This window comes from Halichoerus grypus, chromosome 10, assembly GCF_964656455.1.
Source record: "Halichoerus grypus chromosome 10, mHalGry1.hap1.1, whole genome shotgun sequence".
Lineage (NCBI taxonomy): Eukaryota > Metazoa > Chordata > Mammalia > Carnivora > Phocidae > Halichoerus > Halichoerus grypus.
In genome coordinates this window covers 108,398,200-108,426,164 of record NC_135721.1, presented here as the reverse complement: position 1 = coordinate 108,426,164, position 27,965 = coordinate 108,398,200, and the positions used below count along the sequence as shown (strand labels likewise).

The window sequence follows — 27,965 nt, the reverse complement described above, 5'->3', positions numbered from 1 at the left end:
TCTTCCCTTTTGAAATTTCTTTTGTTTCCTGTTTATTCCAGCATCAAGCCCCTTGGGGAATGGCTAAGGGACTGTAGAGGATGGCTGTTGACTGAGATAGAATCTCAGAGATAGGCTATGCTCCACTTAACCTCTGATCTGGGCCTTTGGGTTGAAAGGGGAGGGGCTGCCTGGGAGCTGGGCTGAGACTGTTTAAAGCAGCAAAGCAGCTTCTCCCTGCTGCCCTCCCAGCAGGGAGGGAGGGGGCTGGAATGGGACTGGACTAGTCTGGTCCTGCTGTGAGGGCCACTGGGGAGGCAGGGGCGTGGGTCCCGGCGTGTGAGCTGGAAATCACGGTGGGTTCTATCACTCGGTGCAGTCTGGCTGCTTTGGTCTGCGGTAGGTCAGGTAGACTTCTCATGAACTCATGAGGTCAGCAAGGCTTTGGGTGCCTGCTGTGTTCCAGGCCCTGCTTAGCCCGGTGGGGACAAGGAGCCTGTGACCACTGAGACACCGCCGAGTCCGTGTGTGTGTGCTGCGCCGTGTGCCCCAGCTGGCACGGACGTACTGAGTATACACGTGTACTGGTAGGCCCAGTATGAAGCATGCGCAGGAAAGAAAATACAAAGGACATAAATAGAAGTTAGTTGTAATATTTCTTCCCGCACTTCCGCGGATTGTGTCGCACACATCCCACTTCAGAGAGCACTAGTCCGCGCTGCTGCCTTTGTGTGTCACACCTCCCCGTTCCACAGTCGCTTTGGGGAGTGGATCGTTTTTGAGTTGGGGGGCTGCCTATTGGATGAATGGAAGGCATGAAAGAGGAAGCAGGCAGGCCGATGCCGAGCTCACTTAATTGGTGAGCACACGGGCCCCAGCAGGTCCTGATGGCCGCCGTTCTTCCCACTCCGCCCTCCTTGGGAAGGGTGCCCCGGTTGCCTGAAGAGGGGGGGTTAAGGTTCCTGTGCTGCTGTCCTGTGTGCCGTGGTCAGGATACTGAGGGGCGGGGGTGGCAGTGTTGCTCTTCAGCCCCTTTATAGTTTTCACAGACTTTCATCGGTGTGGCATTTGATCATTCTAACAGCCGTCCAAGATAAGGGATCCTTTCTCCACTGGGAACACCAGAGATCGGAGGCCTCCGGGGAGTGTAGTGAGCATCAGAGCTGGGCCCTGGGCTCTGCTCTCCCTGACTGGCCGCTGCCTCCTCCTGCAGGAGCTCATCCTCTGCCTCTGGCAAACTTGCCATCCCCTGGAGGAGCAAACCAGTGTACCTCTCAGCACCTCCGACTCTTGGTCCGGCATGTGCCACTTTTCTTCTGGGCAAGAACTTGGGCTCCAGGCCCCTGGCCCCTCAGCATGCCTGCCCATGATGGAAGCTGCCACTTGCACTTGGCTGCTTTTACTCAGGCATAGGCAGCCGAAGAGGAAGTCCTAGCAGTCCAAGTGAAAGGCCTTTTCCTATGGGGTGGGAAGGAGTCCGAACACCATAAGCCTCCAAGTTCTCTTCACTTTCTGTTCCCTTGGCCTGTTCTCTTGTGACATCTACACCCAGGGGTTGGGGAGTGGGGGACTGGGGGTCAGGAGCCCAGAGAGCCGGCTGTTTTGCCTGTTCCCTGTCCACGTTTTCTGGGCTGTGCCCTTGCCCCTTGCACAAGGATTTGCCCTTCCTCCGTGTTGGGTCCCATTGCAGCTTGTGTGGGAGTGGTTGTCCGGGTAGGTGCTGGTCTCCTGCTCGGGGGGGTGCGTCCAGGTAAGGGCTTGGGGGATGCTCATTCAGTGACCTGCATCAGGCCCAGGACCCTGGGGTTACTTGCTTAAGAGGCAGTTAAAACCTAGAAAGTTAATCTCTGTCAGGCTTTTTCCTTTAGGGTATTTACTTCATTTCTTAGTTGTTCATCTCAAGCTCCTTGATATCCTGGTAATAGTTAGAGGGTTTTTTTGTTTTGTTTTGTTTTTTTTTAAGATTTGAGACAGAGAGAGAAAGAGGCAGAGGGAGAGAAGCTGACTCCCCATTGAGTGTGGAGCCCGATGCAGGGCTCGATCCCAGGACCTCGAGATCATGACCTGAGCCTAAATCAAGAGTCGGCCACTTATCTGACTGCACCACCCAAGCAGCCCTTATAGTATCTAGAACTATAGATAGTTCTCTGTCTCTTGTACTACTTTCTGCGTCAGGATACCTCTCTTCCCTTCACCCCTTCTTTTTTTTTTTTTTTTTTTTTAAAGATTTTATTTATTTATTTGAGAGAGAGAATGAGAGAGAGAGAGCATGAGAGGGGGGAGGGTCAGAGGGAGAAGCAGACTCCCTGCCGAGCAGGGAGCCCGATGTGGGACTCGATCCCGGGACTCCAGGATCATGACCTGAGCTGAAGGCAGTCGCTTAACCAACTGAGCCACCCAGGTGCCCCCCTTCACCTCTTCTAGCAAGGAAGGACAGGAGTCAGATAGGGTGATACTGCAGGACACAGTGCTGGGCTAACGCTCATAAAAGGATGTGGAAGGGCCAGAGAGGCTCAGCACTGAGCTGGAGCTCCCTGCTCCTCCCCTGCAGGCGCTCCGCCTGGGCTCCTTCCTGCCCTTCCTCGCCTGGGGAAACCAGCAGCCTTTGTGAGTCTCCTTGACAACAGGATGGATAAGTTAAAAATAACCTTGTGCTGGGGCATGTGTGTGTGCATGTGCATGTGCTTGTGGCTGGATACATGCCCTCTCCCCTGCTGGGCTCCAGCTCAGTCCCTGTGGCTTCCTGATGCTCCTGGTGAGCATCTGTGCGAGGCCTTGGTGGGACCCAGGTGCTCACATGCTGAAGCTCCTCGGCTTAGGCGTCAGATCTAGATAATCCTGCAGCATTGTTACTAAATAGTGCTGATGGTTGCCGCTGGGGTATGGGTGTTAATGTCACCATCAAGAGTGGAAAGCTTTTCTGAATGCCTCAGTCTTCATTCACTCTAACTGGAGAGGGATAATCCCAGAGGCATTGCTGTGTTTCAGAACCTCTCGGGTGCTGGAATAGGTCAGAGCCCTGGATGGGAGTTTGGCTGTATGTCTTGAGGGAAGGAGGACTCTTCCTGGGCCGGTTTGGTATGATGAGGGCACTGCACTACAGAGGCACTTGCCTGGCTTGTCCGGAGCCCCCTGGCTGAGCTGTGGCAGCCGGAGGAACAGTGACCCTGTCATCAGAAGCTAAGGCTCTTGCCTCTCATCCTACTGATGAGGTCATCTGGATAGGTCCTTCACCAAAGCCCCTTATTAGCAATCGTACACTAGTTAAAGCCTCTGTTTTGTGGTGTTCTCACAGTTGTAAGTTAGTTTAGAAAGAGCTATTATTTCCCTGAGGTCAGGGGCTGGGTAGCTCTTTACCACACCTAGAATTAATTTCTGGCTTCCTCTCTCCATCATTTTTCCATCCATTAGTAAGTATTTTGTTCTCTACCAGGCATGGGGAGGTCATGAGAAAAAGGTGGTCCTTGTCTTTCGGGAACAAGAGACAATTACAAAAATCTCCCCGTCAGTCTGCATTGTGGCCAGTGCCCAGAGGGAGAAGGTTAGGAGAAGAAATGACTAGGAGAGGGGTGGGGTTAGAGGAGGCTGGGAGAACATATTAGCGACACAGTGTACTTAAGGCTGGAATGTATGAGATGGTCCTACAAATCCAAAGGAAGGCAGAAAACTCAGTAGAAAAATGGTCAATGACTTTGATAGACACTTTACAAAAGAAGATATCCAAACAACCAATAAACATGAAATCGTGCTGGATTTCATGTACTTCTTAGAGAAATTCAAATTTCTCGACTTAAAAAAAAAGTGACCGTTTTTTGTGTTCGCACACATATATAACGAAATCTTTGAAGATGTGCTGAAACATCCCTTTGCCATTTCTAGTTTACTTCATTCTGAATTTCTTACCGAAAAGTAAGATGGGGTCCCCAGCCTGAGCTCCTCACTCCTGTGTTCGCGGCTGCGGCCCCGCACTCCCACACTCCGGGTCCGCCCTCTCTGCATGCACTGGGCAGCAGGGGGACCCGGGAGCCTGGGTGCCCTGCAGTTCCCTGCGGCTCCCTGTGGGCTAAGGTGCCGCTCACTGAGGCACAGGGGTCTGGACTACACCCAGATGAACGCGCTGCAGCAGCTTCTTGTGCCACCAGTTTAGGCATCGAGAGAATGCCAGGAACGAAGACATCCTGAATTCCCTCAAGCGCATCTAACCCGGCGTTGGGTTCGAGCCCACCTCCGTCCTTTTTGAGAAGTGCCAGGTGAACGGCGCGCAGGTGCAACTCCTCTTCACCTTCCTGTTCTGCCTGCCCCCAGTGACTGTGCCACTGCGCTCATGACCGACCCCAAATTCATCACCTGGTCTCCAGTTTGCTGCAACGACGTCACCTGGAACATCATGGTGGGCCCAGATGGCGTGCCTGTGCGCAGTCCCGGCCCCGCGTTCCAGCCATCGACATCCAGCCTGACTTCGAAGCCCTGCTGTGCTAGGGTGCCCCAGGGGCCCAGCTGTGCTAGGGTGCCCCTCCTGTCTGCTGCCTGGCAGTCACAGCGCTGCCCTCTGGGGATTTCATCCATGACAATGTTTCCTCGAAATCTGCGTGGAGGAACGCCTGAGGTCCAGGAAAATCCCCTGAGATGGGAGCTTCTTGTCCATCCCAGCCGCACCCCTTCTCCAAACCAAGGCTCCTCACTAGTAAAGTGTCGGGTGTCAGAAAAACAGTGGATTCCAAGATGCTTAAGTAAAAGGAAATCTAGTGGGATGAACACAGAGAAGTCAGAAGACCTGGGTTAATAGGAGATTTGGGGCCCACCATTGAACTTCACAGAGCCTCTGTCTCTTCATTTGTAAATAAGGATCTTCCTGTCTCCTTTCCCTTCCTTCCAGAGCTTCTCTGAGGTTCACAACAGGTATGGGAAACACTCTTACAGCTGTTGAGAGCTCTGCAAATACAAAGCAGTATTGTTCGACTCTAATTCGAAGGGATTTGATTTCTCTTCCATCTCTCCCCAACAGCAGTGGTTCTAAATTCCTGTAAGAGATAAATGCTCTGAGTAGTAAGGTCCCAGGATTTAGAGCAGCCTGCCCTTGGTACTTTGGATAGAGAGCCTATTGCTGGCATGACTCTGGTCCCCTCGCAGGGGCTGGCAAGCAGGGTGAGTTTCTAACATGGCCGGAGGCTGGATGGCCACTCTGTGGGTGACATCGCAGGGTCCGATGGTGCCCCGGGCTGTGTGGCAGGGAAAGGACAGCAGCACCCCAGTTCTGGTGAAGCCTTGACTCTAGTAAGCAGTACTGTGTGGCTTCCACACTGCCTGGGGCTGGCCTCCTCATGGGGTGCTCTTGTGGAGTCTGGAAGTAACACTGTGGACTTTGGGGACTCCTGTGGGGGACAACAGCCTGCACACCCAGCTTTTCTCTGAGAACCTGGCCAAAGTCACAGGCCACTCTGGGGGCACTGAGAGTCCAAACGTGTTGTGGCAGAGCAGGGACTTTGCTGCATGATTTAGGTGTTGGTGGAGAGGGGTTTTTAGAGGTGGATGCATCTTTCTGGTGCCAGCAGCCAAACCCTTCTAGGCACTAAGCCTGGCAGCAAGGGCAGGGTCAGGAATGAGGTCCTGATGAATTTCAGGCCTGCCTCCCCTTTTGCTTTGGATACAAAAGAGCCCCTTTCTCCCTCCTCTGGACTGTCCCCTCCCCTGCCCCCGGTAAGGCAAGGGGGTTGAGCAGATTGTGGCTGCTCCTCATTCCCCCATGGTACAGATGCATGCCTCGCTTCCAGCAGAGAGTTGGCCACCTCGGCACATGTCAGAACAGTGTCGGGATCGCTGTGAGTCCCATCTGTTCTGTCACCTGACTGTGCCGGGTCCTCAAGCCTTGTTGGGGGGTCTTTTCCCACAGATTTCCTATGACAGGCATGTACTTCTCAGTATCCTACTAGGCATTTTTGACCTTTTCCTCATCTGTTTTTTTTGCCGTGTAGGAATCGGAGTCAGAAGCAAAGGTAGATGGAGAGACTGCATCGGACAGTGAGAGCCGAGCGGAAGCTGCTCCTTTATCAACCTCTGCAGATGATACCCCAGAGGTCCTCAACAGGGCCCTTTCCAACTTGTCTTCAAGGTAACCTGGCTCCATGATGCAGATGCTTGCGAGGGGCTTGCTCCAGGTCCGAGGGCCGTGGAAGACCCAGAGCCCTCAGACAGCCTGCGGTCTTGTGACGTGAGCCCACTGCTATCACAGTGTGCAGGGTGGGCCTGCCCAGCGGCAGTGGCCACAGTCTCCCTGCTTCTGCTCAGGGCTCCACTGAATGTAATCTAGTACTTACTGGCAACTATGAGCAGAGCCTAGAAGGATCTGGCCCTTGGAGGGTGCTGTCGGCGGGGCTGAGAGGTATAGTAGTCCGAGGAGGAGGAAAGTGTAGACAAAGGGGTGGTGGTGGGCAAGGTTGCTGACACCACATGTGAAGGGGTTTGTGACTAATAGACGGGCTGCTTTTCACAGAGGAGCCCAAGTTTCTAGGTCAAAGTTTTCCCTCTCCCACACACGTCCATTGTGGACATTCCTTAAATTCTCCCAGAAGAATTGAGAAATCTCAACTCGGGTGAATCCAGGGTTAAAATATTAGTCCCTTGAGACTTTGGTCCTCCAACACTGGCTATGTGAGCAGATTAAAAATGCAAACGTTAAGACCCGAAAACATTACCTGAAGGTGTTTCTATGTGTGTCTCGCACACATGTGTCTCTTTGAAAGGTGGTATTGTGCGGTGGTCAAGGGCATGGGGTCTGGAGCCAGACTCCCAGGCTTCAAATCTCAGTTTGACCACGTCACACCTGTATGATTTGTGCATCCATTTCCTCATCTGTAAACGTTAGTAGTGTTGAGGCTTAAATGCATTAATATATGCCGAGTCCTTATAAAAGTGCCCGATGCATCTTTGTGATTGTTATTATCGTTGGTTAATGTTGTTCTCACCATAAAGATGCAGGGGCAGAGTGATGTAGGATTCTGCTGCCGGATAAATGTGCTTTGTTTTTTCTTTGGATAGAGAGCCATAGAAGCCATCCAAGTAGATACAGAAGTAGGGTACCACATTTCCCTCGGGACTTTTGCTTGATCCCTTTGTTAAGATACAAGCTGGGTGTATTTTTCTGTAGGCCTTGGAGCACCTGCTGAGTTTGGTGTGGGTGAGGTGATGGCTCTGTTTGCCCTACTTCTGCCTGCATCTGGCTAGTACCTCCGCCAAGGTGAAGGAGGTGCTCCTGGAAGGGATTGACCTCTCCTCCCAGAAAGAGCCATCCCCCTTGGGTTTGTGCTTTGCTTCTTTCCAGGCTCCTAACGTATTTTCTCCTTCCCCTCTTCTCTTAGATGGAAGAACTGGTGGGTGAGAGGCATCCTGACTTTGGCCATGATTGCATTTTTCTTCATCATCATTTACCTGGGACCAATGGTTTTAATGATCATTGTAAGTGCCATTTGCATGCTGTTTTGGTTTTGCCTTCAGTTTTCCCCACAGGATCCGTTGTCTTAAGTGTAAGGTGTTGGGTTGGTTCTGGGAATCAGTGGGAGTCCCGGCTCCTCAGACCACATCTGCCTTAAGAGTATCTGTGACTTCTCCCCTTCTAGGAGCCAACCGGAGGGGTGCTGGCACCAGCCAGTTGTGTGTGGTTAAAGGTATCTCTTCGTTTTAAAAGTGGATATTATTATTTCAGCTGTTTGATTAGCCTGTGACCCCGGCTATGACTCTGTGTGACTCTCTGTTTTGTTTCTTGTTTCCCTGGGGCCTCACTGTGGGGCTTAGGACTTTGATTTAAAAAATCCCAGTCCGCAGCACTGCTCTCTTAGGCTTCCTGCTGTCATGGACAGGGTCAGATGACTAGCGGCTGACTGCTGAGCAAAGCAGTTGGGGCTTTTCAGGTATTTCTATTCAAAGTCAAAAGGGGAAGAGATTGATTGAGTCCAGGGAGGTACAACAATAAAAAGTTAATTAAAGCTTCAGGGGTGCATATTTCTCAGATCTACTCATTGTGACATAAAGGACTGCACTGCCAAAGGGGTGCAGAGTGAGTGAGAAAGGAGGAGGAGAGCAGAGTCAGTGTAGGACTGACATTCTTAAATGTGATAGTTTTTCTTCAAGGCCCATGACCCGTGTGCGGGTTTCTGTTTCCAAAGATGGGAAGAACTGGGGAATTAGCAAGTATTCTGATTCTTTTGTGTCTTGCAGGTGATGTGTGTTCAGATTAAGTGTTTCCATGAGATTATCACTATTGGCTACAACGTCTACCACTCCTATGACCTGCCCTGGTTCAGAACCCTCAGCTGGTAAGCCCTCTAGCCCCACAGGGGCCCTTAGCAGATTTGGATGACAAGCGTTTTGTGGTAGATATTTACAGTCATGGTGGGTAGGTGGGGAGTGATGGCCACTGACTCACATAGCACCTTTAAGACCCAAGTATTTTATGTGGCTGGCCTGTGAGGGGTGTTTAGGAGTTGCCTGGGGTCTCGAATCTCCCACACTGAGTGCATCTGTGAGCACGTTTGCCTTGGTATTTGGATTCATCAGACTTTGCACAGTGGCCCCAATTTCTAGACCAGCATATTTTTTATGCTCTATCCCAGCGTCCCGTGAGAGTCATCTGTAGGTTGTCAGTGCTGGTGTTGCTATCTCTAGAACTTGGTTTCCTCGTCCATGAGACAGATGGTTGAGACCGAGTCAGTTGGCTTTGGAGCCCTCATTCCTCGGATGGAGGTGCCTTAGGGGCCAGAGTGGACAGGAGTGAGCCTGAACGCAGAGGATCTGGGCTCCTCAGAGAAGCTCTGTTCCCTCTCTCCTAGAAAAGGGCTCAGCTGCCTTCAAGCAGAAACAAAATCAAAACCTGTAACCCAGGTAATGTCTGAGATCCCTTTCTGATCTGACACTCTGCTTTATTGGCTGCAATGTCCTCAGGGGACACGCGAGCAGAGCTCTGCGTGGTGCCAAGAGGACTTGGGGTAAATATGGACCCTTCTCACCTTCTGTGCTGGGATGCAGGGATTGGTTCCATGCCTTAGCAGCCTGAGAGGAGTGTTTCAGGCCCCAGCAACTTGATCATGGCCAAGGGAGCTGACGTGCTCAGACTTGGGCTGGACACATCCTTCCCAGAGTTGCTTCCCCACCAGCCAGCCATTCACGCTGCCCCGTGGTCTCCACATGGGCCTGTGCTTGCCACCTGGGTTAAAGTATAGGTATCTCTTGTGGCTGTTCTGTAGCTGGCAAGCGGTATTTTAAATTTTGTTAATACACTCAGGATGTCTGACCTTCGATTGTGGTCACTGACCAAAGGGAGTGTTTTTCATGTAACAGAAAACAAATCCAATATGAGAGTTCTTGAACCTCCACAATTGAAAAAAAAAAAAAAGAGAGAAAGAAAGAAAATGGAAGAGAGAAGCTCTCCATTCTCTTTCCTACCTCAGGATCCAGTTGAGTATGTGGAGTAGGCCTGCTTGCTCCCACACTCCGAAGCACCACTGAGGCTGCAAAGGTATATGAGCCATGGCTTCTCCCTTCCCAGAGCTCGGGGGAGGAGGCAGGTTATAAACAAATGAAGAATTAATGCTGGTGAGAGGTTTATTTGTCAGAGACAGGCTTCGGGGAGGGAGATACTCTGAGACAGAGCATAATTAATTGCTTAGTGAGATGACCAAATACTGCATATTATAGAAATAAACATGGGGGGAGGCAGGTACCATGTTAGGTTGTGCAAGGTTTTATGAAGACAATGGTATTTGAGCAACGGGTGACAAAATGGGTAAGCGAAGAGGATGTCCCAGGCCGGGGGAGACAGGAGCGAAGCAGATGGTGGCAAAGCCAGAGTAAACCACTGTGATAGGTGTGCGGGGTTCCTGGAAGAGTGGAAATAGGATGGGGAGGCGGGATGAGCCACTCTCTGGAAGGTCATCTTACGGTTGGAGTGTTCTCAGATCAGGTGTGGTAACTTTACAAAAGAAGCAAAAACTGAGTCCCAAGTTTGTGATAAATGGAGAGTGAGTGAAAGCTGCCACAGATTTCCAGATGAACATCTCAGCCCCAGGGTCCCCAGTGAACAGGGAACCGTGGTCGGCTTGTCCCTAGCAAGCTGCCTCGGGGGGCGCAGGGGGCGGGTGGGCTGCTGGTCTGATCCTCGGGGCTTCCTGACCGCCCCACTATAAAGGAGAGGCCGCATGTGCTCCCCGTGGCAGTGACCTGTCTCCATTTACAGGTACTTTCTCCTGTGTGTAAATTACTTCTTCTATGGTGAGACGGTGACCGATTACTTCTTCACTCTGGTCCAGAGAGAGGAGCCTTTGCGGATTCTCAGTAAATACCACCGGTTCATTTCCTTTACTCTCTACCTAATAGGTAGGCACTCAGCGGTTCTTCTTGTGTTTGTCTTGTTTTTGTATGTCTGCTGAGTAGAAGGTGGGGAACTTCTTGGTGAATGCACGGTTTTGATGATGTGAAGTCCGACTGTGCAGGGCAGCAGAGCTGAGGGCTCTGCCTTAAACGTGAGTCATAGCAGCTCTTGACTAAGAAATGGGACCCAGGGCCTTGAGTGGCTGTGGGGACTGCAGTCTGTGCCACCCGTCCTTGTGTCCCAGCCTCCGTGGGAGGACAGCATAGCACGGTCCAGTCCTGACTCTCCTGTTGGCAGAGATTCTGCGGCGTGATCAAAACCCAGCAGCTATCTTTAGGGGAGTCACCTGAGGAGCCGCATGAGGGACATTGCAGTGTGGTGGAAATGTTACCCATCCGTGTTGAAAAGGGCTCTGTGACTTCAGAGGAGCTGGGTGCTTAATCTTTGGGTCTCTTTTGTAATCTGGAGCTAAAACAGCAGAGGTACTGGGAGAATTTAATCAGATACATTAAAAGTTGACAAACAGTGAGGGGCTGTCAATGTAAACTCAGTCCTACCTGAGTGCTGAGTGTTAATGCTAGTGTTTGTCATAGTTGCCCTCAAAGCCAGTTTGAGGCACGGGAGAAATTTGTTCTGACCTAAATTTCAGTCTGACCTATTTTTGATCAGCTTGATAGCAGTACTTGGCTCTGTGAATGACACCTGGCCATTAAAATAGAAAATCCACCGCCAAGGGGTCTGTTGCTGTTGAGCATAGTCAGTGTGCCTCAGACCCTGAGACTGCCCCTCCCCCCCCCCCCAAACTCACAGAGGGAGGCCAGGGGTCTGGAATAGCCAGCCACATGCTCTTTTCTGGGCAGGGCTGTGTTTGAGGGGCCCAGCCACTCCTGCAGGTAGAAGTCTTTCCTTCCTGGAGGAGTGTGGGGGCCTGCAGGTTTTATTTTTATTTTTATTTTGCCACCATGTGGGTCAGTGTGAGAGATGTGAGGCCCTGACTCCACACTAGGTAGATCCCACCCTTAGCCAAACCTATAATTTAGGACAGGGGTCAGCAAACTTTTTCTTAAGGTTCTAGATAAAATTTAGGCTTTGAGGGCCATAGGCTCTTTGTTGCAACTCTTCTGTTCTGCCTTTGAACATGAAAGGAGAACCCCAGACAATATGTAAACAAACGGGCTGTGTTTCAGTAAAGTTTTATTTATAAAAACAGGTGGCTAGCCTGAACTTTGTTGGTTGACCCTGCTCTAGGATCAGAATGTTCCTATCTGGTGAACAGTGTTCTAAATTGAGTGTAGTCTGCAAGATTTAAAAATATTGCCTTCCTTTGATTGTCTTGAAGGAGTCCATTTTTGCTTCTGACTCTTACTGGAATAAGAGGTTTATTCCCCTGGGCTTTGGAATTGTGCACTGCTTGGAAATTGGCCAAAAGACCATTTAACATCTAAAGGAAATGATTAGGACAAAGATAATGCAGAGTGTGATTCATTTTGCCCTTTTTCCTCCTCATACTAGGATTCTGCATGTTTGTATTGAGTCTGGTCAAGAAGCATTATCGACTGCAGTTCTACATGGTAAGTGAGATGTATGTGTGTGTGTCAGAATTCTTGGCTTTAGGGAAGCTCTGCAGAAACTCAGCAGACCTCTATGCTTTCTGTGACAAATCAAAACTCTGGAATGCAGTCTGTTTTGTGTGCATAGAACCTAGAGCATGAAGGGGTGTCCCCATTTTAAGTTCAGCGGCTCTGCATCACTCTTACTTAATTTACACCCCAAGCAACCTCTCCACTAGGACATGAAGGTGGCGTCCAAGTAAGGCTCAAGGTGAAGCTTCAGGCAATGCCCACAGATATCCTACCTGCTACATCTCTCCCTCAACTTGAAAACAACCCCTCACTGAGTGTCCCAATCACTCAAGTAACATTTTTTTTTTTAAAGATTTTATTTACTTGAGAGAGAGAGAGAAAGAACAGAGGGAGAAGGACAAGCAGACTCCCCACTGAGCAGGGAGCCCGACGTGGGGCTCGATCCCAGGACCCTGAGATCATGACCTGAGCCAAAGGCAGGCACTTAACCGACTGAGCCACCCAGGTGCCCCAGCACGCAATTAACATTTATGGAGAAAATGAGACGTAGCGAGGCTTTCAGAGCGTAGAGGGACTTGCTCACTAGTGGGCCCTGTGGTCCCTACTTTTGGTGGTAATTGTAGCTGGGGGCAAAGTTAATCCCAGATGCCTGTTCTGTACCTTTTTACTTCCAATAAGACAGGTACAGAAGCAGATATATTTTCTGTTTTTGGTGTGTTTTTTTGTTTTGTTTTGTTTTTAGCAATTTTCTATTTGTTATTGCTGTTATTTGAAGTTCCTTTCAGTATAACAGATAGGTCAAATGTATTTTTTTTTTTAAAGATTTTATTTATTTATTCGACAGAGAGAGACACAGCAAGAGAGGGAACACAAGCAGGGGGAGTGGGAGAGGGAGAAGCAGGCTTCCCGCTGAGCAGGGAGCCTGATGCGGGGCTCGATCCCAGGACCCTGGGACCATGACCTGCCGAAGGCAGACACTTAACCAACTGAGCCACCCAGGTGCCCCAGGTCAAATGTATTCTTGATCTTCTTTTGCAGTTTGGTTGGACCCATGTAACATTACTGATTGTTGTAACTCAGTCACATCTCGTTATCCACAACCTGTTTGAAGGAATGATCTGGTGAGTGATGTCAGTGAGGGAGATTTCCCTTTTATTTTGTGGGTTTTCTCATGTCCAGGTAGACTGAGAACCCCTGCTTGCCTTCTAAGCCGGGGGTTCTCACCTTGAGCCTACATCAAAATCGTCTGCAGGGCTGGTTACAACACAGATCACTGGGCCTCACTCATGAGTTTCTCCTTCAGTAGACTCAGTAATGAGAATTTGAATTTCTGGTACATTCCCAGGTGATGCTGCTGCTGGTCAGGACCTATACTTTGAGAATCGATGTTCTAGACTAACGAGTACATGGATAATTAAAGAATGAAAGACAATGCAACTGTATAGCAACAGGTTTGCAAAACTAAAGGAAAATGCCATGATCTGGTAAAATGTAAACTACCAAAAGTCATGAAGAAGAAAACTTGAAAAGATCACTAACTGTGGAAGAACTTTAAAAATCGCCTAAAGAATCCACACCTGGGAAAAAACAACCAATGATAATAGCAGAGTTTTATCTACCCCTTCATACTAAAGCTAATAAGCTTAGGGAGGTAGAAAGAAGAATGTTAAACTGATTTTCTGTAATGATTACAGATAAACCATTGTAAATAAACTATTAGCAAATAAAATCCGACAAAGTGTCAAAAGAACCATATACCCATTACTTAGTAAATTTTATTCCAGAAATGCAATGGTTTCAGCAGGAAATCTGTCAGCATTTATGGAAATCAGCAGGCTGACTGAGGAAGCTGAAAGGTGAAAGGTGAAGGCATATCCTAGTTTATATAAGAGGTACTGAAGTGTTATGCTTAAGACCCCAGACTGTGCCTCTGTTCCCAGATCTCAGACTGAGGCTATAGTAATACCCACCTCCTGAGGAATAAATTAGTAAATATATGTAAAGTGCTTAGGACAGAGACTAGCTCATATAAATGTTGGCCTTGGGCATTATTACGTTTAAAACAATGATAATAATGGCCTGGGGAGTTACGCAATCTTTCCCTTTCTTTCAGTTTTTGTTAGGTAATTCTAAGGAATGGCTCATGATAAGTCCTTATCTTTAGGGTCAAACATGACACGTGGCTCTACAGTGAATCTTACTAAAATCTCTGGTTGTTGGTTTTCATGCTCAACCTATAGGATTAGGTTAATTGTGGGTGTAGAAAATATGAAGAGCAGAGAATATGTGCTAGAAGTCTCGATCAAGTAAATAATGTGCGGGGTTGGGAGGATGCAGATGCTCCCATAACAGACAGAAAATATTGCCTCCAGTTGATGGGTCAGGAAGTCAGAGATTTATGTGTATTATGTTAAATACAGAACTTTAAATAGAGGACATTTTAAAAAAGTGATGGTCAGAGATGGAGAGTGAGGAGAGCAGAAGGATACAAGTGTGGAAATGGCCTCCTTTTTCATGGTGGGGATCAGCAGGCGGGGGGGGGGGGCGGCTGGGGGGTCACCAAGATAGCTAGCTGTGTGGGTTGTGGTTCTGCGCTCAGCATAGCCCTAGGGAGAGGGAGTGCTCATGAGAGCTAGTCATAAACCATTCACCAAAAAAGTAGGTAAATTACAAAATAGGAATGAGTAAAGGTAGTTATTTTGGGGGAATGGAGATAGGGACAGGGAAACAAGGAAAACTTTCTCTTCTTTACAGTTCGAATTTGTATTACCACGTGCATATATATTACTTTATAACAAAAAAAAGAAAAAATGGCCTTTTGTAGAACCCCACCTCCATTTATTCAGGAGCCATTTGGTAAAGATTTGAATGTCTGCTATGTGCCAGGCACTAGGTATGGCTTGTCTGGTATTTTCTTTCTTTCTAGCCTATTCCTTCATGGATAACAAGTACTTAGGGGTTATTTTGGTACTGGAATTGATGAATGGCATTGTTTTGTTGACATCTGAGGGATTGTCATCTGGGGAGAGTTGATTTTTACTTTGGTTTATTCCCTAGGTTCATTGTCCCCATCTCTTGTGTGATCTGTAATGACATTATGGCCTATATGTTTGGCTTCTTCTTTGGTCGGACCCCACTCATTAAGGTAAATGGGTCACCCTAACATGAAATATCACTGTGAGGGAAGGGTGGTGCTTTCCGTACAAGTAGATCAGCTTGGGACAGAAGAAGTATCTAGCTTGTGTGAATGTCTTTATGTCATCCCGGAGAAAGTCTGGCAATAACTTAGTTTTAAGAGAAAAGCCAAAGGAAGACAACTATTCATAAACAAAAAAAAAGCTAACAGAGAAAATATCTTTATAGACTACATAGGCACATTTTGGGGGCTCAATCTGAATTTGAGTATTGTCATTTAATTAGTATTCTATTTTATAATATAATTAAACTATTTGAATGACTAATTGGGACAGAATGGAAACTGAAGGGTATCAGGCCAGGAACAAGAAGACCAAGCACGGGGTTGTTTTAGAAGAAGGGGTTAACAGAATGAGGTGGGTCTTTTTTTTTTTTTTTTTAATAGTAGGAAGGTTTTAAACAAGTAATCATTGTTCCCAAAGCCAGTTGTCAAAATGCCCTTTGTTAAGAATTTGCTTTCTGTCCATAGCTGTCCCCGAAGAAGACCTGGGAAGGCTTCATTGGGGGCTTCTTTGCTACTGTGGTGTTTGGCCTTCTGGTAGGTGGTGGTTCCCTGCTGGGTGGGGGAGTGGACAGAGACCTCACACCCCCCTTCAAAGCTTGTCCAGGGCTAGAGAGCTTGTTTCCTGAGGCCCAGGACTCTGTCCCGCTGATTGGTAACGTTGCCCCCCTGAGGGGCATGAGCATGGCATGCTCTGTAATTGGCCCGGGCAGAGCCAGCTGTCCTTGATCTGCCAGTTTTCAACAGGGTCTTGGCAGCTGAGGAGCAGGGCCATGTGCACCTGCACTCCCCTCATGCCAAGGCATGGTGACACTCAGCAGGTAGCGTTCTCGTCCACGCATTTGATATTTCAAGGTTGAGTGATTGGCAGCTGAGAGTAGGAGATGAGGTGAGCTCTGCCACTCCGGCCGAGGTTCTCTCCCATGTGTGCCCTGTGGGAAGAGGATGATCTTCCCGCCCTTTCTGGAGCACTCCCTGCTTCTGACCATCCGGCCAGCCTCTCCTTTTTCAGGGGTGTCCAGCCGTCCTCCAGTACTGATACCCGTACTTCACTGCTCTTCCACCTTCCTCCGGGCCGGCTGTCTCTCACTGTACCACTTCCTGACAGCCTGCCTCCAGGTCAAAGGAAATTAAGAGGTCCTGAGAAAAAGGGACCACAGCTCCCCTAAATGGGGAGAATCTTCTTGTAGTTCTTTGCCCAAATTCCTTCAGGTCTTTCCTGGATTTCGACCTGGGTGTTTGGGCAACTATGTGTAAAGCCTCAGCAGGCCATGAACCTCTTTTTAAACCCTTTTCCAAATTCAGGCAAAATACTCATGTGGGGAAACATGAACCTCTCATTTAGTGCCCAGCTCGCAGTTAGCGGGGTGCTAGGCACTGTGAGGGACCCAGCCGAACCCCATGGGTGCCGCTTGGGCAGGCTGGCTGGGACTTGTCTCTTCTGCCTGACTCCGCTCTTCGTCCTCAGCTGTCCTATGTGATGTCCGGGTACAGATGCTTTGTCTGCCCCGTGGAATACAACAATGACACCAACAGCTTCACTGTGGACTGTGAGCCCTCGGACCTCTTTCGTTTGCAGGAGTACAACATCCCTGAGGTGATCCAGTCGGTCATTGGCTTGGTATGTGCCGCTCACGCTGGGCAAGCTACCCCTGGTTAGGTAGTGACTACAGAGAGAACCCTCTCTCCACCGCTGCCACTCCCTCAAAAAAACCTAGCTTCCTCCCTCCACAATTCGCGGGCCCCAGGATAGAGGAGACTTGTTCGAGTCAGGTAAGGGTGAGGGCAGAGGGAGACCTTTCATCTCACTGAGGTTCCTTTAGACCGGTGGTTCCCTGGGGAACCCTGAGATCCTTGCAGGGGGACTGTGAGGTCACAGTTATTTTCATCATAATATAATGACATTATTTGCCTTTTTTTACCTTGTTGACATTTGCCGTGAATGGTGCAAAAGCAGTGGTGGGTAAGCTCGCTGATGCTCTAGTGTGAGGGAGGGCTGTGGCAGCAAACTGGACTAAGTCATGGGATTCTTCATGCCACACACTCGCAGTAAGAATAAGCCAGCTCCTCTCGAGAGTGTCTTTGATGAAACTGTAACGTGATTCATTTTATTAAATCCTGACCCTTGAATACATATCTGTTTATACTCTTGTGTACCCAAATGGAAAGTGTGCCAGAACATTTCTGCCAAATACAGAAGTCCAGTGCTCACCGAAGGGAAAGCGCGTGCGCACCTGTTTGAGTTATGAGCTGAGCTTGCTCCTTTTTTATAGGGACGTACTGTTTACTTGAAAAGAACTGACAAACTATAGTTTTTCAGCCTTCTCTATTTGGCAAACAATTTTCTTGAAAAGGAACGAAGTGAGCCTGTCACTTCAAGGAAAACACCTGACAGTGATTGTTACCGATCATAGAATTTGGCTTCCAAGTGAAAATTAGTATTTTGGAAAGCGTATACCTGCCACTGGAGCTTGACAGCTTCCTAATACTTCAAAGCTTTGTGGATGAGAGCTGCAGTGATTTTTTGTGTGTGATTTTTATAGTGATTTTAACATATGATGATTTTAACATAGGATGTTTTGACATTGTAATAGCAAACTGTGTCTACACTTGGAAGACTTGTATAACTTGGTGAACCATCATTTTCTAAATGGCCAGTGCATGATGTTAACACCTGTCAGGTGTGGGTCAAAGAGCCATTCAAAGTGCAAGATACACCAACGGATTTTAATGTTAAGAGCACAAAAAGTTCATTCATAGGATCTCAAATTCCACACTGCACCAAATTTTTAAGAAACTACCACTTGTCAAGTTCTGGTGTAGTGTCAGAGAAGAATACTCATAATTATCTGAAAAGAGGTTGCTAAAATACTCTTCCTTTTTTCAGCCACTTAATTTATGTAAGGCTGGATTTTCTCCACATACGTCAACTAAAACATCATATTGCAACAGACTGCGTAATACTGAATGTCCTCTATTAAACGCATTAGAGATTTACAAAGAAAATCCTGTTTTCTTTTTTTCTTTTTCTTTCAAAATCCAGTTTTCTTACTGATTTTGTTTTTGGAGGGAAAATAGAGTTCATTTCATAAAGAGTTATTTATGTTAACAAGACATCTTGACTGATTTCATTTATTCTCCTCAGACAACAGTCTGGATGTACCCCTTCCAGATTCACAGCATCGCCCTCTCCACGTTCGCCTCGCTCATCGGCCCCTTTGGAGGGTTCTTTGCAAGTGGATTCAAACGAGCCTTTAAAATCAAAGTAGGAAAACCCTCTTTTCTGTTCCTCTCATTGTCTCCCAGCCTGGTCTCCTCCTGTCCCACGCCTTCAACTACCACCTCCTTCAAAATACCAAGCTATAAACCCTGACTATTAATGTGTGCTCTTCTTCACCCATGGGGGATATTTAGGCTGGTTAATTTAAAGTACATTGTTTCTGGGGCACCTGGGTGGCTCAGTCTGTTAAGCGTCCAACTCTTTTTTTTTTTTTTAAGATTTTATTTATTTATTTGACAGAGAGAGACACAGCGAGAGAGGGAACACAAGCAGGGGGAGTGGGAGAGAGAGAAGCATTCTTCCCGCGGAGCAGGGAGCCTGATGCGGGGCTTGATCCCAGGACCCTGGGATAATGACCTGAGCCGAAGGCAGACGCTTAACGACTGAGCCACCCAGGCGCCCCAAACGTCCAACTCTTGATTTCAGCTCAGGTCATGATCTCAGAGTCCTGAGATCAAGCCCCACATCAGTCTCAGCACTGGGCATGGAGCCTGCTTAAGATTCTCTCTCTCTCTCTCCTCCTCCGCTCCCCCCCACCCCATCACATGTGCGCGCTCTCTCTCTCTCTCTCTCTCTCTCTCTCTCTAAAAAACAACAATAACAACATTGTTTCCAAGAAAATTCAGTATAGTTGACCCTTGAACAATGCACTGATCCCTTCGCCCTGCCCCCGTCCTCCCATGCAGTAGAAAATTCACGTATAACTGTTGACCGGAAGAATTACTGGTAACAAACAGTTGATTAACACATATTTTGTATATTATACATATGATAGACTGTATTCTTACAATAAAGTAAGCTAGAGGGAAAAAATGTGATTAAGAAAATTAGAAATAAAATACATTTACATCACTGTGCTGTATTTACTGAAAAAAATTCATGTATATGTGGACCCATACAGTTCAAACCCCTGTTGTTCAAGGGTCAACTGTAGTTGGATTTTCAGTTTATTGTTCATACATCTTGTATCTTTCTTCAAAAGAAAGATTTTATCATAAGATGGTGTCCTATTATACCCTCGGCATTTGAACTAATACTTACTTTCTGTAGCGCTTAGCTACTCAGGACAGTAGCTGGGCCCTGAGGTGGGACCATAGTCCAGGGTTTGGGGTTGGCCTGGCCCGGGCTCACCAGCCCTGCCCCTGCCTCTAACAGGACTTTGCCAACACCATTCCTGGCCACGGAGGCATCATGGATCGCTTTGACTGCCAGTACCTGATGGCCACCTTTGTCAACGTGTACATTGCCAGTTTTATCAGGTACAGTGCCTTTCCATCTGAACCAAGTTGGTGGAATTTTAAATGTGGTGAAATTCTAGATTTTAGCTACATATCAGTGGGAGTGAAAAGCATCCCAAACATGAATATGGTTTTCAGTTGCTACTCTGTCTGGATTCTCTGAGGGTCCCCCAGCCCTCCACGAGTAGGGAAGAGGGAACAGTAGCCGTTTGGATGATCAGGCCCTAGAAGCTGCTGGGTCCCCGCTCAGCGCTGTTTCCTCACATTCTCTTCCAGGGGCCCCAACCCAAGCAAGCTGATTCAGCAGTTCCTGACCTTGCGTCCAGATCAACAGCTGCACATCTTCAACACGCTCAGATCTCACCTGGCCGACAAGGGGATGCTGACAGCCGCCACAGAGGATGAGTAGGGGCCCCAGGGCCGAGACAGCAGGAGCAAACGGAGCGAGGGGCTGGGCTCCAAGGCAAAGCCCCACTGGTGTGACTCAGTCAATGACAAGGCTTCAACTCACTGTCTTTTTTTTTTTGGTAGAGTGTTTTTTATTTGTGGGTTTTCAAAACAATCTGTATATACAGTCTATGTGCTTATGATCTGGGTTGTGGGTAAACTACAGCTTTGAGTTGGAAAGAAGTCAGGGGGTCAGACCATTTGGGTTTTTTAAACAAAAGTTTTAACCTGGAAGACAGTGTTGCCCAACTGGGGTACATCTGCTTGGTTCTTCTTACTCTCAAGCTAGAGTTTCTGTTGCTGGGCTCGCTCAGAGAGTGGATGTCCATCTGTGGCTGACCAGTTCAGGGGCACCCCCTGGCCTGTCTTTGTAGCTGACCACCCCCCCCCCCCCCCCCAGCTGGGAAGAAGTGCACGGCTTGGATGTCTTTGCTACTGGAGAGCTTTCACCTGGGCTTCTCGAGAATCCCTGCCCTGGAGCGATGGGACAGTTGCCTTCTGTAGGCTGGAGGGACAAAGGCTGATTAATTAGGTAAACATCCTACCCACAAAGTCCTGTGGAGCGTGAGCTCTGCTTTATGATATGGGTTCACCTTACTTCGTCACAGACTGAAAGAAGGCTTCAGTATTTTTTTTCAGGAAGCACGAGAAATTATTTATAATAGTCTGAAGAAATACACTGTACTATTTCAAGTGTATGCAATGGAATGTACTGTCACGAGCCCTTTCCCGCAGGTTGTCGGCTCAAGTGGCTCCTCTTGGGCAGTCCAGCTAACTGTCTTTTCAGGGACGATGCCGTTCATGTTTGTGCTGTAGACTTGTTGCTGCTGAATCCTTCCGGGGGGCCCTCCTGTTAGGCAGGGAGCAGGGGGCTTCTTGTTCATGCACCCTTTGCCTGACCGACCACCCTCGTAGCTGCTGTGTTGGGTATATACTACTCTTAAGGCAGGTGTGTATGTGTGTGTGTGTTTTAAAAATCACTTACTTCTTGCAGTGATTTCAGTTGTACCATGACTTCTTCACTGAAACCACAAAATCCTGCTTACAACTCCGGAAACCTAACCCTATTAGAGGTGTGACTATTCTGAAGATTACATGCACATTTATATATATATATATATATGATGTGACCGGTTTAAATGTAGATTGTATTTTATTGAAGGGACCTTTTTTCTTTTTACACTGTGATCCCCGCCCCCCCTGCCTGATAATAGGAGTGAGGTTGACTTTGGGGAGACAAGTTCTTTGTCAGGACAACAAGCAAGGGAGGATAGGAGAGAGAATTTGGTGCCCAGAGGCGTTCAGTTATCCCGTGCCATGGTGGTTCTCCTTGCCAAATGAGGGTGCGGTGACTTGCTTCAGCACCTTGGTCTGATCCTGGTTCATTCTGTTTCTGTTTAAGTCAGCCGTCCTGCTTCCCTGAAAGCTCACAGTCAGCTCAGCTCACTGCCATGTCTGGCGCAGGGTGGCAGGCCCCTCGACGTGGCCGCTCACGGTCACTGCGTGGCTCGCCCCACCTGTGCAGCACTGACGCATCTTCTCCCCCCTGAGCTTGTACTTCCGTTTCAGCGTGTGGCTTTTCTGGTTCAGGGCTGAGGTCCCCTTAAAAACAAAATGTGTTTTTGCGTGGGGTTTCCATTCTGGCTGTGTGACCCTGGGCGTAGGACACAGCCCTCTCTGGGTCCTTGTTTTCTGAGTGCTCCCCTAATTCCAGTATCGAGTCATGTCCTGGGCACCCAAACGGCAAGAGCTTTCAGGCCGTTTCTAAATGCTTGTCCTTGAGATGACTCAGTATCTCACCAACAAATCTTAAACAATGGAGGTCATTAGTAACACATCTAGTTTTCACATTGAAGAATGGACTTGGTTGCTGGAACCAGAGACAGAAGGGGTTGTCTCTGTGGCCTTATTCTGGGCACACAGCGGAGGCCTTGATGGGGGGGCCCAGCAGCCCTTGAAGAAGGCTGTCTTTGGGATCGGCGTGCCTGGCACAATCCTCTGTGGAAGTGGTCGCCGAGGGGAGCTCCGGGGTCCTGGGAGACTGAAGCTGGATGCTCACTAGAGCTCTAAGCAAGAAGCCCAGAGGGTCAGCTTGGGTTTTATCTTCTATATTCCCCACTTGCTTTCTGGTCAAGGAAGAGGAATTTCCTAGCCTAGTAGCCAGGCAAGTAAAGCCACCTCATGTCTCTATCTACACACAGTGTTTTTCTTTCTCCCATTTATTGAGATATTTCACCACACAGACAAGATGCAAGAGACTGTTTTAACATACCCCTGTGCAGATCTTCATGAATGGCATAACTTGCTTCAGATCCATTTTTGTGTGTGTGAGAAATAAAATGTGACAAACTGTGTGCTCTCCCTTGTTGTGACTTCAGTTTCTCCCTTCTACACATGGTTTGATGTTTGCCACTTGTTTTTGCATCATAAATATCATGCAGTCCTGGTTTAGAGACTTTTGTTTTCTGCTCCGATTCTTCTCCTTTCTCACAGTGGCCTTCTGAGGTGCCTCAGGCAGGAGTCCTGAGCACCTTACCGGTGAGGACGTGAGGACATGAGGACGCTGAGGGCCAGAGCAGCGAAAGCGCTTCCCCAGGGTCACGTGGGAGAGGCAAGCCTCACTCCACCTTGCACTCTGCTCGCCAAGACAGGGATCATCCCTAGCCCCACTTGCTTTTGTGAAAGTGGTGTTAAGTGTGCCAGGAATTCTGTAGCATCCAGTCCTCAGGCCGAGGAGGGCCCACCTGTGCACCAGGTTGGAGTTTACAAGGGGAGCCGATGAGCAAGGGTGTCATGGAAACCAGGGAACATCTGTAGAGGGCTGGGCCTGAGCATCCTCCCTGGGGAGGCCTCATGACTGCTCACAGAACACCTGAGTCTTTTCCCCTTACAAGCGCTTGCCACCCCCTTAACCACCCTCAGCGTTGACAAAGTACACATGTATGTTTTGCTTCTGAGAGTGAAACGCCCTAAGGCAGCCTGGGTCTTGTTTGTGTTTATTATTTTTTGCCTGTTTCATATTCTGAGCTTATTAGTAGCTACAGTATAATTATATTTAAAATGTACTTACTCTTAGTGTTTATTATATTCTTTATTTCTAGTTCTATAATGTATGTCTGAAGTTAGTGTCTCTTTCACTTTTAGAAGGGGTGAAATGTAACATTTCATCTTACACAAGTGGACTTTGGAGCCATTTTCATGGTATTTATTTTTTTCCCACTGGGCTTCTTCTCCTGTAACTTGACTTATATTTTTGGAATCTTCCTGCATACTCTATTTTAAAGGAGATTAAACAGACCCTGATTTGAGTCTAAGCTAGTTGCTGAGTTGGCTAGAGGCTGATCTGAATGGATCCTGGAGTTCAGATCTTCAAAGTGTCCGTGAGTCCCCAGCAGGCTCAGAGGCACCCCTGATGTTGATGGGGCTGGGCAGCGGAGGATGTGAAGGACTCAGGGCAAAGTGCGTCACTGCTCAGAGAACTCAGCAATGGCCTTGCTCTGTAAGGAGTCTGCCCTAGGTCAATTTCTAAGCAAGTAGCTTTTCATTACTCTACCAGATATGATCCATCATTTCTGGAACCTCTTCCTGTGTCCTTAATATCTTCGGCACCATCTCGGTCTTTCAGACTAACTCTGTGCCCACCTTTCTTTCCCGTTGTGAGGATGTGCTGAGTAGCATTGAGTGAGGAGGCGGGTGGTTTCACTTGGACCCAGGGTTCCTGTTCTTCCAAAGTCAGGGAGGGGAGGAAGGGCTAAGAGGAGGATGTCCAGGTGGATGTCTAGACATCACCAGATGGTAAACCGTGGGCAGACTCACGGTGCTTGTCTGCAGCATGGGCTCTGAAGGAGCAGCTGGAACAAACCAGCAGCTTCCTGCAGAGAGGGGCTAACTCTTGGGCAGAGTCTCATTATCTTGTCCTTTCTTGGTCAAAACGAACTTCTTCCCTTGATCGCTCTCCACACAGTTGCCCAAGTTTCCAGTTTTTGAAGACATTTGCCACTCCCACTGCTTGACTTGGTTTCCCTTGTTGGGTTAAGACCTGATGGCCTGATGTGTAGAAGGTGCTGCTCTTTGGACCAGGTGATGATGAGGGAAGGTCTCTTCTAGGCCCACCTCCTCTTGGTCCTGGACTCTGCTCACCCACATCCTTGCAGAGGGTGGCCCTCTTCTCAGTGAGGAACAGTTCCAGCTGCTGACTGCTTGTTCCACCGGACAGTGACCCTGTCTTTCTGTTCCTCCTGGCTCTGCCCTGCCACTCCCCCTTTCATGTCACACAGCAGTGACCTTACTTACCTGGGCTCTCAGCTGGGTAGAGGCTATTCTTACCTGGGGTTGTCTCCTGATTGAGACTTTCACCTGTTTGTATGTGGACTGTGTTTTCAAGGGTAAAGAGATCAGAGCTGTGAGGGCAGTTTGGGAGGTATACTTCAGATGCTGAAGTGTTGGGGTTTGTAGAACATGTGAGTGATTTATGAGACCAGGGGGCAGAATATGTGGCATCTAGGATTTTATGGCCAGTGGGTTTCAAATCTATTGGCCATTTGAAGACCCTGTCCCATCTCCCTCTCTCCACCAAATGCCTATCTGCCGAGGCTCCTTATTATTCTTGAGCCAATAAGGTGCCAGCAGTGTGTTTATTAATAATAATTGCAATAATAGTCATAGTGCTTAATATGTGCCAGGCATAGTGTTAAGGGTTTACATACATTATCCCCTTTAATCCAGAAAACCACCTTTGATTAGGTATTATTACCCCCATTTTATAGATAAGGAAACTGAGGCACCATGACAGGCTGATCTCGGTGGTTAAGGAGATAGACTTAGGGCTCAGATGACTGTAGGTTTGGGCAGGTTACTAGGTGTAACTCCAACCTGGTGGGTCTGAGAGTAGCACCTCCCTGTCGGGATTGTTGTGAGGATTTTATGAGATGACGCGTGTAAGCATTTAGCACAGTGTCTGGCAGATAGTAAGCGCTCAATAAATGGTAGTTACTTTTGTCGAACTCAGTGAGTAATTTGAACCCAAGTTGGTGTAATGCCAGAGCCTGGGTTCTTAGTCGCTGCACTGTCACCTGTCCTGCACACAGCCTGGGTGTTCACAGTCCAGAAGATTTTGAGAGAAGCCATCCAACCTTAACACCCACCTACAGCATCTGGGTGCGTCATACTTTTCCTTCCTTTTGTCAGGCTGGCCTTCTAAATGGACGGTCAGAAATTCTCCACTCTTAGTTGGAATGGTTTCCTTGAGGTCTTGCCCACTTCCTGTTGCTCCTGGTCTGGGCTTTCCTTGGAGAAGGAGGCCCTTACCTCTTGCCTGCTGGGTGCCTCCACTCCATGAGAGGGGAGGGCCTGTGACTCGCTCTGGACCCCATTTTCCTCTGTCCAAGGACTATGCTCTTTGCACACAGCTCAGCGGTCTGCAGCCGTTCCCTATATGGGGGGACCTCGCAGTGGGGGAAAAAAGAAACCTTCTGTGTGGCAGATCATAGTACTGACAGAAAGCCTAAAAGCCCTGCCCACACCCTCACAACATAGCCAGTCAGGGGCCTTGTGTTTCGTGCTTTCTTACAAGCATTAATGGGCTAGAAGCAGGTGACCTCTTGAGGATAGATGGTGTGGGGTGTTTCTGTTGGAGTCTGGGCTAGCTAGAATCAAGGTTAAAGGATCAAATGGGTGTGTGATGAATGAAGGGAGAACAGGCACTGGATTGTGTGAAAAGTTTTTCACTTAGTTTTCCAAACGGAGATGGGGACTTTGGGAGGGCATGGGTGTGTGGTGGAGGATTCTTTGCTTTGGAGGAATCTTGTTGACAGAGAATCCCTGAAATTCTCAAACCAGTGGGCTAATGATAACGACTACTGATTGACCATGGACTGTTTCCTGGGTGTTGCTGGGGAATGAAAACCAGACTCAAAGGCCCATTGTATTTCAAGAATGGTCTCTCTCCTCCAGTTAAATAGTGAAGTACTGACTATGACAGGAATCAGGAGGAGAAGGTCGTGGAAGAGTTCGGTAAGCAGCTGCTGTAGCAGGCTGATCCTGGCCTGCCCTCATGCCCTTCTGGACCCGCGTTTGCCAGGCCTGGCACTTGTTCCCTTTACTGTTGCATCTGACGGACCCAGGCTGTTTTCTGCCTGTAGAGAAGTGAGCTCTCAACTGGGGACAAGGGCCATCTGGTCATCGGGCTGACGATGCCCCTGTGTCAGTCTCCCAGGCATTGGGCAGGGCCTGGCTCCTTGCAGCCTTAACCTTTATGTAGCGCTCAAGGGTTTAGATGGGCTCAGCCGCCTGGTGATCCTGTTCCAAGTGAACTTGTGTCTCTCTTATTGTCCCCATTGCTGTTTTTGTCCTTGGCTCCTGGAACACGTCTGCTTCTCACCTCCATTTGGTTCACGGACTGGGCTTGCTGCCTTGGTGCTTAGAAACACCAGAATAGGAAAGGAGTTAAGAATATTTTCTAGTGGGCAGAATGTATATACATGTTTTTCTAAGAGTGTCCTTCGCGTGCTGCTTCGTTTTCATACACAGAGCGTCATGTTGCTACAGCTGGGTGTCTGGGAACTGGCTAGAAAGGGAAAGAGCTGAGCAGACATCAGGGCCAATAAAACCGAAGGACTTGGAGCCAAGAGAACAAGTCAGGACAGGACGCAGAGATGTGTTGTTGTCCAGCCAGAAGACCGCCGAGGAGCCTCGAGGGCAAAGGAGAAGCCAGGAGTCCTGCAGCTGAGGACAGACAGACAGAGGCCAGCCCTGTGTTTTGTGGGTGCGGGGACCAGAAACAGAGCTCAGAAGCCCATCCAGGAAGATTCAAAGCTCACGGATTATGGACTATCTTCTGGAGCTGATGCTGATACCAAATTTTTATTTTTATTGATGTTTAATACTTTCCAAAAGAGGAGGGGAAAACCAAAGTGGGCGAGGTAAGAGGCCCCTCTGTTGGAGCCCTGGGAGCTCTGTGCTTGTTGGGTGAGGTGGGCGCAGCTGTGGACCTGCTCAAGTCTGTGTGCTCTGAGGATCTGTGTAATGGGAAAGCTTCCCCCACACAGAAATGGCCTCCCTGCCCCACTGGGGAGTTTGGGGAGTGTGAGGCAGTCGCCTGGGGCCGATCACCGCCTGTGTCTGTCACTCAGAGGTTAGCCTGGATGGACCCTGCCCCCTCAAGGTCAGTTTCTCTGCCCCTCCCCTTGTGTGGTGCGATTCGGTAGTCTCACACGGATAAGCCGGGTACTGACATTCGGTTTCTGGCCCTCAGACACGGGTGACCTTGGAGCAGCTCTTGGGTGTGTGTTGAGCCCACTGGACAGTCCCTCGGGCCTCGCCAGATAGCTGTGTGTCCATGTGCGTTGCTGTGCCCTTTAGCTGACGTGGGGGTTCACGGAGTCCACGTGTATTAGCCACAGCTGACCTTTCTGTGTGCGCTGTCTGGTCTGTGTTGAACAATACATGTAGATTCTTTTTCAGCGCAGTTCCAGAACATCCTGTATTGTACACTGGGAAATATTTACCTTATTTATATACCTGAATGTTCCTGTTACACAAATAAACGTCTATTAAATTCTGTATTGCTTATGGTCTCTGCTGGGGGAGGAGTGCCTTTTGAAGGCCATGGGTGCATGTGGACTTGGCTCGAGAAGGGGGGTTTGTGTGGAACCAGCATCCTTTCCCAGAATGCTGCCGACCGCTGCCTGCTTCTAGAGACACTCTGCCCTTGGCCTTCGCGACCTACTCTCTCGGCTTTCCTCTTGCTTCCCTAACTCTTCCTCCTCAGCCACTTTTCTATCTTCTTCCACCCGTCCGTCAGACCATGGCACTCTGCCCGAGGCAGTCTTCTCCCGACCACTGAACTCTGTCCTGTGTTCTGACCCACTCCAGGGCTCCGACC

The 27,965-nt window shown here is 48.7% G+C and overlaps 1 protein-coding gene across 1 annotated transcript in view; it reads left to right on the top strand.

Moving 5' to 3' along the window:
- The window catches only part of CDS2 (CDP-diacylglycerol synthase 2), a 64,920-nt gene extending 37,277 nt beyond the window's left edge, over positions 1-27,643 (top strand). The window contains exons 2-13 of the mRNA XM_036093149.2: positions 5,952-6,088; positions 7,335-7,431; positions 8,191-8,288; positions 10,205-10,344; positions 11,852-11,910; positions 12,961-13,043; positions 14,980-15,067; positions 15,587-15,655; positions 16,587-16,739; positions 18,264-18,383; positions 19,554-19,657; positions 19,913-27,643. Of these exons, the coding sequence (XP_035949042.1) occupies positions 5,952-6,088; positions 7,335-7,431; positions 8,191-8,288; positions 10,205-10,344; positions 11,852-11,910; positions 12,961-13,043; positions 14,980-15,067; positions 15,587-15,655; positions 16,587-16,739; positions 18,264-18,383; positions 19,554-19,657; positions 19,913-20,045 (1,281 nt within the window). The 3' untranslated portion in view covers positions 20,046-27,643. The remainder of the gene's footprint in view (positions 1-5,951; positions 6,089-7,334; positions 7,432-8,190; positions 8,289-10,204; positions 10,345-11,851; positions 11,911-12,960; positions 13,044-14,979; positions 15,068-15,586; positions 15,656-16,586; positions 16,740-18,263; positions 18,384-19,553; positions 19,658-19,912) is intronic.
- The last annotated feature ends 322 nt before the right edge of the window (positions 27,644-27,965 follow it).